Source organism: Belonocnema kinseyi, chromosome 3 (genome assembly GCF_010883055.1).
Source record: "Belonocnema kinseyi isolate 2016_QV_RU_SX_M_011 chromosome 3, B_treatae_v1, whole genome shotgun sequence".
NCBI classification, from domain to species: domain Eukaryota; kingdom Metazoa; phylum Arthropoda; class Insecta; order Hymenoptera; family Cynipidae; genus Belonocnema; species Belonocnema kinseyi.
The window spans coordinates 112491485-112503705 of NC_046659.1; the positions used below are offsets into that span (position 1 = coordinate 112491485).

General features: G+C 35.3%; 1 protein-coding gene across 1 annotated transcript; it reads left to right on the forward strand.

Annotated features, from left to right (window-relative positions):
• The first annotated feature begins 3234 nt into the window (after positions 1-3234).
• LOC117169992 lies at positions 3235-5445 on the forward strand. Its single transcript, XM_033356507.1, has 4 exons — positions 3235-3485; positions 4154-4385; positions 4455-4869; positions 4922-5445. The coding sequence occupies exons 1-4, from the start codon at positions 3235-3237 to the stop codon at positions 5443-5445; spliced, it is 1422 nt and encodes a 473-aa protein (XP_033212398.1).
• Positions 5446-12221: the final 6776 nt, after the last annotated feature.

The following is a 12221-nucleotide window of genomic DNA, read 5'->3' on the forward strand; positions in this document are numbered from 1 at the left end:
ACGCCAATTAGCACAAATGGTAAGTTCCGATAGTGCCTACAAGTGTGCCTACTGGCCGCTAGATGGCAATACCGGTTTCATATGTATACACCTGGTACATGTGAACCACATCAAAATGCTGATTTTGCAAGTTATTAAAAGACACTCAATGAAAGTGTCTTTTTATTAAGAAGGGGATGAAACGAGCGCATTAATGTGCATTTCACCCGCTAGGATCAGCACCGTCGATTCATAAAAATGTGCAGCTTCAATGGAAATTATAAAATTTTCAAGCGAAAAGTAGAAAAGATTGGCAAGCGACATTTCAGGGAAAATCGGCATGAGAATGATATAAGCGATAATTATTTCTGGTAAGCGAATAAATTTATATATTAGATTAGTCACAAATTCTTAAACATATAAAATTTGAAATAATAGAATTATGATTATTTAGACATAGGACATCAGGTTAAATAGCAAAATCCATAACTCTTATGTTAATTATCGAACTAGCGACAAAACGTTATTTAACTGAATCAATTAAAGAAATGCTTAGACCTGCGTAGAGACGGTTAAGACCACCGGGCAGTCAGTTCTCCGAATTTTAAAATAAACAATGTGTGTGCCTGGACTTTATCGCAAAAGTGGGCAAAGCGTAAAATAACGTACTTTCTTCCCATGAGAAGAAATAGTAAGCCATATTCGACGAATTGTTCATACCTAGAGTGGGGACATGTAGAGTGAGTCTAAATGGCTAAAGAAAAAAACGCGAAAGAGTGGGAGCTCAGGAACACTGCGACGGAACCAGAGCTCTTATCGACGAAATTACAGAGATTTAGATTCGATAAATGCAATCTTGCGTTTGGACGCGTCCGGTTCTCTCGCCAGTTTTTGTGTAAATGTACTCGAATCTATGATAAATTCATTTGTTATTTCTAATGTAATAAATAAAGTCTTTTTATTTTTGCCTTTGAATACCGATTTCAGAGCTACAGAGAAGATGTTCCAGATATAATAGTAATTGATCAAATTTAAATTCTTGGTAGTTTCGCGCCAAATTGGATTCCGCGTGTTACATACTTTTCATTTTTAACTCGTTAAAGTGGAATTAGGCATATATGAATCTAGCAGGAAAGTGACGAATATCGCAATAGTAGTTTAGAGTGTCTTAACAGAAACGGATCATATGTTAACATTAAAATCATGAAGTATTGATATATTTGTTGAAAAATATTTTTATTGAAATTTATATTTTGAATTCAATTTTTAATTTATGCTTTTGGTAGATTTTTAAAAAATTGTAAAATCATAATTAAGATCTTTATTATTTAAGTTACTTGATGCAAAATAAACGATTTCTATTTGCTTAAAAAATGTTTTTTCTCATAATATGGCAAATGAAAAGTATTTTTTGAATGCTTTCGTCTAATTTGTATTTCATAATTTAAGTAATAAAACTGAGTCATAATGTTATTAATTAAATTTTTATATTCAGATTTACATAGTTCTATATTTGAAATAAAAAACACTTGCTTGGAGTTTTTTCCAAGGAAGAAGAAAACTGCAGAAAAACATTTCTGTGGGCAGTCGATTACCTTCCAATTAACCTCTATAAAAATAGATGTAATTTTATGATCGACCTTACTATCCCTTCATTCCCGAAATTTCTTATACGATTGTTCCGATTAGGGGAGCCCCATGCGTGACTAGACACCGTGTTGAGATTTATAAACCCAGGATTTCGAGTTACTTCTTTTAGGTTACCCAGGAACAATGACGTGGACGTAGTAAAATCTGTTCCCTCTTGCCTCTCACAATTGGGGTGATTGATATACGAGAGTTCCCTCACCTCTCACATTTAATTATTAGCTTTAATCGGCAAAACTCCTTATTTCATGCGCTCAAATTGTTCTCCATTCACCTCTTGACAGTAGGCTAATCGACGATAAAAAGAATCAATAGCATATAAGATCATTTTAATGGGAATGAGCACTGACTGATATTTAATCCTCTGCCGTTACTCATCTAAATTTGGTTGGTTTGTTTTAAACAACCGATCTTCCAGATAACCCCGAAAAACTAATCTAGAGGCGTCAAATTTTGTGACCTAGCTGGCCATTTAATTGCACACCTCGGTCCTTTTCACCGAACAACAAATGCATTTTCTAAGTAAGCACGAACGTCTCGTCCATAGTGATCAGTTTCACCGTCCTGCTGAAAACATATGTCTTTAAAATTGTCTCTGGCTGTTTCTCTGATTGCAGAAACTATTAAATGTGAAAGCATAACTTCAATGTTTTGAGCATGTAAGTTACTATCACTGAAAAGTGGTCCTATAATTTTATTTTTCAGTAGTCCAGCGCAAATGTTTAATTTCTGCGGATACTGAGATTTATCTTCTCGGATTCAGTGATGATTTTCATCAGCTCAATATCTGCAATTATGTCTATGTGAATTTCCATCAAGTTTAAAAGTTGCTTCATCTGGAAAAGCTATGTTTGATGGAAATTCGGGATCTTCATGCAATAAATAAAATTAAAAACGGATTGACTCTTTCTGATTGTTCAACTGTTTGGCAAAATGCTGAAAATTACAAGGTGTCTTATTTTGCTTAATTCAGCAATTCCCAAATTTTTCTTTAAATAAACTAAAATTTCGTCATTTTCATGAACAGGATTTTTATCAAAAAGCTTGTAGCGTTTCGTTTCACGTACTTTTCTGAAGGCTTCTTGCTTCTATCTTTTTAGTTTTTAGCTCAGGAAAATTTATCTATGCTTCTTCGAGAATTCGTAAATAGGCATTTAGAGAGGAGCCGGCTTTCTCTTTGTCTAGTTTAAAAATTCAGTGGTTTGGCTTCCATTGAAGCACAATTTGCAATCTTTCGGATATTCATATCGTCTAGCTCTTCGAATGTTGTATCGCCAGAAACGTAGCCTCGCGCGTGACGTGCCTCTTTTTGAGGTTTATGATAAGTTCCTCGTGGAGTATCTCACTCTTGGTCACATGGTTCCCGATAACGAAACTTCAGTTCGTCGAGATAGTTCTCGATCGTTTTACTTACTACATCATGGAGTTTCGAAGACTTCAAGTACAACTACTAAGCTTTGAGTGGCCTTCAATGGTTCTCAGCGAACAGAAGTTGGAATTTCGCTCAACGAATGCTTCTACGTTGGACCTACTATTCTACCCATCTTAATGGGTATTGTACTGCGCTAAAGACTCCATGTCATCGTTGTGTGTACTGATTTTGAGAAGATGTATAGACAGATTCAGGTGCATCGAGAAGACCAAGATCTTCAACTCATCCTTTGGAGAAAATCATCAGAGGACCCAGTTCAAACTTTTTGTCTAACAACGGTCACATATGGATTGCCGTGTGCACCTTTCCTCGCTGTTCGATGTCTACAGCAACTCGCAATTGATGAGGGACAATACTATCCTCTTGCCACCAAAGCCATTCAAAAGGGGACCTATATGGACAATGTAATTACGGGTTCGGATATCTTGTAAGAAGCTACACTTCTTCGGAATCAGTTACATCATCTATTAAAAGTGGGCGGAGTTCCCCTTCGAAAGTGGATGTCGAATGATCCTAAATTATTAAATAAAATACCTGAAAAAACATCAAAAATCATCGCAAACCAAGTATCTTCCAACTCAAAAATCTGTTGAAATGCTAGGTCTCAACTGGAATCTAGAGAAAGATGTCTTCATATTTGATGTTGATCTACCAGCTTGTGTCCTTGTCGTAAAAAAACGATCAGTTCTGAGCCAGAGAGCTCAACTTTTCAATCCCCTGGGATGGTTGAGCCCAGTGATTATTACAGCCAAGAGCTTCATCCAATTAATGTAGCTTTAAAAGATTTCTTGGGATGATCCTCTTCCGATAAAGGATCACAATCGATAACTTGAATATCGAGACAATCTTCGTTATTTTCAAGGGATTAAGATACCTCGTTGGATAGGATTTCGTTCTTCTTTTGGTTCTGACGAACTACACGGATTTTCCCATGCCTCGGAAAGAGCTTCCCCCGCTGCTGTTTACCTTTTTGCCATGTCAGCTTCTGGAGAATCTGATGTGTGACTCGTGGCTTCCGAATCTAAGGTAGCTTCCGTTAAGAGGTTGAGCTTGCCGCGATTTGAACTATGTGGACTATTGTTGCACCTACTGCAGTGTGTGCAACAGACATTTGCTTGAAATTCAAACTACGTTTCCTTCAGCATTCTGGCATTATGTACCATCAGCGAGCAATCCAGCTGATTGTTCAATGCGAGGTATCTCTGCCAAGAACTTGGGTCTCTTTTCACTTTGGTGGAAAGGACCGGATTGGTTAATTTCATCGTCCATCTGGCCAGTTCAGCCTTTGTCAAAGAAGAAGAATAATGTGGATATGAAAGAACGAGAGGTGCAAGTCAACACAGCCACCATCGTTCCATTGTTGTGGGAGTTTCTTCATCGATTTTCAACATTGTAGAAACTTTTACCAACTACAGTTTGGTTAATAAGATTCCTGCTATACCGTCTTCATCCATCAGACCCGATGAAACCAGTGTTGACACTCTCAGAACTTCATTCTGCAAACCTGGCCTGGATTCGGCATGAACAATATCATTATTTTGGAGCTGAAATTAATATCTTGATATCGGAAATGTCTCTAAAGAATAAATTGGCTCGATTAACACCTTATATTGATGCTAAATACCTTCTAGGAGTAGGAGGTGGTTTAAAAAACTCTATTCTGAATCCAGACGAGAAACACCCTCCCTTTCTTTCTTCGGAATCTACGTTAACGGCTCTACTTGTCGATTATCATCATCAGCGTTGTCTTCATGTTGGTGTTCAGCTCACCCTCGGAACCTTGAGGCAGCAGTACTGGATTCTGAAAGGAAGTTCTGTCATCAAAACATTCATTCATAAATGCCTGCCAAGTCTTCGTCAAAGACCAGCCTCAGCAACTAATGAGGAATCTTCCAGCAATTCGTTCAAGTCTAAGTAAACCATTCCCACATACTGGTGTGGATTATGCTGGATCTATCGGCCTCCGTACCACCAAGGGTCGTGGATATAAATCTTATAAGGGCTATATTGCTGTTTTTGTTTGTTGTTTCACCCGTGCTGTGCACTTGGAAGTAGTATCCGACTATACGGCAAATGGCTTTCTAGCGGCTTACACTAGATTTGTTTTCCGTCGTGGAATAAGCAAAACATTATCCAGGGACCAGGGAACCAACTTCATTGGTGCTGACGCCAACCTTCGAACCATGTTTTCTTCAGCCTCAAAACAATCAAAATTCGTTGCTTCAGTACTTGCTGCTAATGTCCCTGAGTGGAGGTTCAATTCACTAGCTGCACCTCATTTTGGCGGACTTTGGGAGGCAGCTGTGAAGTCTTCTAAACACCACATTCGCCGAGTTCTCGGAGATAGAACGTTGACATTCGAGGAAATGAGCAAATTTCTTTCCTAAACTTGTTAAAATTCTCATTCTCTGCAAGCTATGTCTGATGACCCTAAGACTTTAGCGCACTTACTCCAGAACACGTTTCAATCGAAGAGCCTTTCAATAAGATACCGGAACCCAATTTGCTTTCGATGCCTGTTACTCGCTTAACTCGTTGGCAAATTGTTCAGCACATGCAGCAGCATTTTTGGCACCGGTGGTATGCTGATTACCTGAAGGAACTGCAACCCTGATCCAAATGGAAATCAACCTGTCCATTGATGGAGATTGGTGACCTAGCTCTCATTCGAGATGAGAACCTTCCACCTACCAAATGGGCCTTAGGCCGTATCATCAATTTACATCCAGGATCTGACGGCCTTGTGCGTGTAGTGACTCTTCGCACCAAGGGTGGTGTTTTAGGAAGGCCTATAGTGAAGTTGTGTCTCCTGCCAAAGGCAGTGAAGGAAGTAATGTAACTTTTACAAGTCAATTTTCTTATTTTTTTACCATGTTTCAGTTTTTTGTGTAGCATGTTATGAATGCATGTATGAGATTATTTTTCTTTATCATATCGTCGAAATGAAGTGGGCGGAATGTTTGGAATTAACTGATTCGTGTATTTTTTCATGTTTTTATTCTAAATTATTTTTTATCTATCACATATTTATTTAATTGTCTGCTAATTAATTTTTATGTAAATGCTTCAAATCTTATCCTTTTATGAATAATAACTCTTATATTTAGATTTTGTAATTACTTTCTCTTCCATATGAATCATTCTATTCGCAGTGTATTGTTTTTCGGCTACTAAACTTGCTGACTGCGTTTGTGAGTGTGTCGTTGAACTCCTCAGTCGTCGTCGCACAAGCAAACACAGAAAATCGTGATTCTTCTTTTCGTGAATCAAGACGGGCTAACTAGTTATTAATTATCTTTTAAGTAAAGGCTGCTCTGTGTAGAGCATATTATTATTTCAATTTAATTTATGTATAAATTTATTTTTCACACCTGTTTTTGTATATCATTAAAGATAATTATTGAGACCAGGTGCCTAATTCTACATCACAGTTCTGCAGGTTTTTTATATTGTTAAAACATTCGTGGACAAATTCCAAATGCAAAGAATTGTAAAGCCAAAAAATAGCATGAACATCTAGCCTAGTCATATTTTATATTTAATAACTTTTGTAGAGAGCTTCGCTGTGTTAGCAGCAACCTAGCTTTGCCCTGTTTTCTCGAAAAATAACATAGAAAAAAATTTTATTGTGAAATAATGAACAAGTTTTGTTTTTTACTCTTATTTTAACATTTGTTATTCATTTTGTAATAATTTAATCTGAGCTCCCTTGAAAACCGTATCATTTAAATGAATTCATTTTATAACAAATTATAATATGTATTGGTATTGAAAAATACGTATTTTACTTATGGAGAAAAAGCTACTGAAGGGAAACGTTGTTGTCGACTGTGCAAAAAGAAAAATAATAATTGTTTTTTATTGAATAGCTTTAAAATAAATATCATTAACTGCAACTATAAACACTGAATTGCTTCCGGCAAAAAATATCGAAGTTAATGAAATTGAGGAATTAGAAGATGCATTAGGAAGAAAATGTAAAAATAATATTATTTGATTAAATTCCTAATACATAATTTTCAAAAGGTTCTCAATCTCTTATAAACATATTTAAGTTAATAAATTCAAGGCTGCAATAGAAAACGATTATTATACATGTGAGAATGATTCCGAAAAATGATTCAAAAAAATATACTGAAACAGTAAAAATAAAAAAATTCAATTTTATAATTTGAGAATAAGTATTTAACGAGAAATACAAATGTAGATGGAATAAATGATTGTTCAAATCCAGAAACTAAAAAAACTAAAGCTGGATCCGTATTTTTCTCATTTGAAATGGATTCTTGAACATAACACAAAATATTTCTAAATAAATAAAAACAAAAAATAATTAGTTATTAATACATAGAAATTTAACGAATACTTAAGTTAAATTCAATGATACATTTTTTAACTTGAAACAGTATTTTCTGGTAATTATTTTATTATATAATCAATAATATAATATAATGTAAGATAAGATATTTATCAATATTTATTTTTTTAAATTACATTTTTTCATAACTTCTGAAAAGTTATAGTACAAGTCTATGTACTCGTATACAGTGTTTTTTCTTTAAGTTCCTGCTACATTAAAAGGAATTCATTAAAATCTGTCAATCCTGGAGATGTCTTATTTTGTATTTTCCACGAACTTTAGTAATGCATTTTTCCCATTATAAATTTCAATAAAAAGTTTTACATTAATTTTCTCCAAAAATTAGGGGCACTAATGAATTCAGGAAATAACTAACATTTTCGGAATTTTTTTCTTACACTTTAAACTTTTAAAATATTATACATCATTTTTAAATCTTCGTTTACTGATCATTATTTCATGTTACACAGTGTTTTTACCCATGCTAACTAAAAGATTATTAATCCTGAAGGTGGAAGTTCGTGCCGTTTTGATGCTCAAATTTGTTGAGTAATTCTAGATACCCGTGTGGAAATAACCCCATTTGGCCCTATTACAAGTCGGGCACTAATCGGGGGCCAGTCGGGTTATTAATTTTGACAAAGTACCCAGTCGGGGACTAATCGGGGACTAGTTGGGCTTTTTGTTGTCAAAACTTCAGTCGGGGCCTGGTCGGTGGTTGGTCAAGAAGTAGTCGGGCCGTTTTCTTCACTAATTTCCGGGCGGGTAATCTTAAGGCTCTGGTCGGGAGCTAGTGGGGCTCTGGTCGGGTTATTCTTATGTTTGAGTTTTCAGCAAGGTTTTATCAAATGAGGTTATATCTAAACAAGCGTAATAATTTTTTTATTCCAAAACAATCTCTCTCTCTTATTTTTTTGTAGTATTTTTTAGAGTGAAGCTGTTCCATTACTGCGTTCCAGCTGAATTTTTATTTTTTAAATTAATATTCCACAAATTTTGCGGAATTTTAGTTGTTACATAAATGTATGCATTTTGAAGCGTAGGATATGTTCCCTATTATATCTTGGATAAAATTGAGCACTTTTAAATGTTTCACAAATTTTGGGGAGTTTGGTTAATATTTCACGCGGATGAATTATCAAATGACCCGTACTAGTACCCGATCAGGCCCCGACTTGGATAAGTTGGTTCACCTGACTAGCCCCCGAATAATCTACCGTGACGCTACTGGTCGGGGGCAAGTTAGATGACCCGACTAGCCCCCGACTTTAAGTGGGGTCGAATGGTCGGGAAACAGACTAGTTCCCCATTTGAATTTCTACACGGGTAACGGTACTTTATAAGGAAATTTACGGTTGAGCTGTGTGTCATTATTTAATTTGCATTACTACAGCGCTTTGTGAAACGTGTCATGGCAGAACCACCCAAGCACGATATTTTTTCATTCATCGAGACTCTTAATCACTGTTTATTAATTTCACATTGCATTTTTAACCTTTTAAAAATAAAATGACAGATGGAATTGAAAGTTAATATTTTCTCGATATAATTATTTCACTCACCATCACTCTCATCAAATGAACCCAGAATTTCGTGCGATGAAACAGCACAGACTATCAAGAGAAACAAATAAGATATTTTGTACATTTTGATAAGAACTCATGCACTCACAGAATGAAACTGAAGATGAAGGAAAAATTTTCGACGTTTAGAACGAAAGCTTGTTGTCAAAGTCACAATCATGCCACCTTGTAATATTAAAGTCGTACAAATAAAAATAGATGAAAATCAGCCTTCGCCTATTATTTCCAACAAAATGAGGTTACCTTGAATCACTTAATATTTGTCAGTCACAACATAATTTTGAAAATCAAAATTATATTATCACTTGTCAGTCATCTTTCACGACGCAAAATTATTATTTTACGTAAAAAAAATGTTAGGACCTAAAAGTAAATTATTTTATTAACAGTTTTTTTATTTTATGTTTTTCTTAATGTCGCAACTTATTAGTCTAAGCTGATGAGTTTAACAGGTTATATCGAGTTCCTTGTATGAGTTTAAAATTTTTTTTTCAGAAATCCTAATGAAGTTTTATTAAAGTGTATTGGATTCAATATATTACTAGATATTTGTGCTTACTTTTTTATTTAAATATTTTGAAAACGAGGGTGAAACATGGCCGCTGCCGCAAAACACTTTTTATTTTTATTTATTATGAGCAGAATAATTTTAGCACGGATTGTCTCCAATCAAAAACAAGAAGATTTCATTTCAAAATTCCTGTAAGCAGTCTGTAAATTAGCCAAAATTAATCAATCAATTAATCCAAAATTTTAAAAACCCTTCGTTTACTACGAAATGCACATATTTTTAACAAAAAAATAAAAGAAGACAAATATGCAATATAATACATGAATTTTAAACCAAATACAAGTAGTTGAATTTTCAACTTAATAATTAAGTTTTTAACCGAAAGTAGAACTTTTCAAGCGAATGTCATGCATTCTGTAGCATATTTACAATAACGTAATTTCGGCAACTGCCTAAACTTCTCCAAGTAAAATATTACGAGGATCAGTCTCATTTATCAATCAAAAATTAATTTTTCTCTTTTATAATATAAATCACAAGAAAGCAAAATGTTTCGCACACGTTTTCAAACAAAAAGTATTATAAAAATCAGAAAACTTGTAATTTCTATAAAATAAGTATATTGTATGTTTTTATTGAAAACTTTTGACATTTTTTAAAATTATAATTAACAAACAATTACGACATGGAAAATACTATACATATAGGAGTTTCAAGTAAACAAAATAATTTTGTAATCAAAATTTTTTTCGAGCTTTTCATTCCAGATTACACTGGTGCCCGCATATGCGGACACACATTTACATCCGGAAATATGTACACGAAATTAGAACTGCTTATGTATTTGGGGTTTTTAAAGGGAAAAAATAATTCCATAACAATGTTTTTATTGTTATTTTTAAATTCATAGTGCCAGTAAGCAGAGGTTAAGTATTCGTCATTTCAGCTTACAATTCATCTCTTCAGTTAAAAGTTTCAGTATTTAAAAAAAAATTTGGTTCAGCATTAATTGTTTTGACTCAAAATGGAGTTTCTCCCTTTCGTATACAAAATTAATATTTTCAATTAAAAATTGATTATTCCTAGGTAAGCATTAAACTAAATCGCTAGAATTTCAAAACTTTTGTAAAAAATACGACTTTTCGTGGTGCAAAATTAATCTTCTTGGTCGAAAATTCATTATTGTTGGTTCGAAATGCAACTATTTCGAAAAAGAAAAAATCAGAAAAGCGTGTGGTCATTAAATACTTTTATTTAAAAGGCTTATCACCACTCTAAATTGCAGAAGAAATGGGTTCCACACTGAAAAACTCTTCTCCAGCATATTGGACGGTTAAACAGTGGGTTTCTGAAATTAAAAAAGGTCGCACGAGCACTTCTGGCTAACCACGCTCATGATGCCCCGTTTAGGTCGCAACTCCCGAAATGATCGAAAAAATTCATATAATAGTAATAGAGGACCGCATATTAAGGCTAATTGAAATAGCTGAGGCTACTAGCATGTCAACCAAGCATCTACGCAATATTTTACATGAACATTTGGACATGGAGAAGCGCTGTGCTAGGTGAATGCCGTATTTTCTAACAGTAGATCAAAATCTTCGACAATGAACCTCCCCATATGTCAGTCGCTTCGATGGCTAAAATCAACGAATTGAAGTTGAAACTTTCCCCCCATTCACCATATTCACCAGATTTGGCCCCCTGTGACTATCATCTGTTCCCTAATCTTAAGAAATGGGTCGGTGGTAAACAATTTCAGAGCAACTAGGAAGCCATCGATGCTGTAAATAAGTATTTTGGGGGACTTGACGAATAGGTCTATAAAATGACATCACTTCATTTGATCACGGTTATGTAACATATATTAGTCTAAAGGGAGATTATGTTGAAAAATAAAGCGAAAAAACAACAAAAAAAAGTTGTTTTTCCTTATCAGGCCGAAAACTTTTCATCCCACCCTAGTAGATCTAAACATCAATCCTGCAACCCAAGCTAACCTACGCGGCGGCGGCATTGTGAATCAAGGTCAAACTTTCACTGGGAAGTCTTGACTGAAATTAGGGGCATCAGCAGGCTTGGAGCTCCCTCATTTCACCATTAAGACCGCGGCTGTAATGACGGTCTAGTGAAACAAAACGTTCACGCGCTATCTCTACGACAATAAGTATTGGGTTAGCCTATCCACGAAGGAAGGATGAGTTAACACTAGGCATAACGGCTCAGTGATGGTACCAAGTGGTTTGCCGACGGCTCCAGGAACAAGGGTGAAGAAGAAAGCGGTGTATATCGTAGTAGAAATGAGCTTCACAATCCCGTTGGGGCTCTACACCACAGTCCTATGACCTAAGATTATGGTCCTAGTCCAGTGCGCCTGCAAGGCACTCAAGTACGGCAACAAAAAGAAAACAGCAGTATCTGCTCAGAGTCCGGCTGATATTATAGCCCTGAATGGAACGGCGACTATGTCGCTTCTAAGCGATATCTCTACCGAGATATCGCATAGGCTAGTCAAACTAGCAGGAAGACAAAAGTTAACTAGACCCGAACCACGTATAGGCATTTCCAGTAGGTTAGCCACTGTAAAAATCAAGAATAGGCTGGCCGAAGAATATCAGCATTAGTGGGGATTGGCAACTGGCTGCAGACATGCCAAAATACTCTTGAGTTTAAAGCTAAACTCTATACGAGTGAAGGGAACACTCAAAT

Bases quoted from the DNA above. Each gene is read 5' to 3' on its own strand.
- LOC117169992 (XM_033356507.1), top strand. From the start codon at position 3,235: ATGTATAGACAGATTCAGGTGCATCGAGAAGACCAAGATCTTCAACTC. The intron at 3,486-4,153 runs GTAAGAAGCTAC...CACCTACTGCAG, and splicing joins ATTACGGGTTCGGATATCTT to TGTGTGCAACAGACATTTGC. The intron at 4,386-4,454 runs GTGCAAGTCAAC...TCAACATTGTAG, and splicing joins TGGATATGAAAGAACGAGAG to AAACTTTTACCAACTACAGT.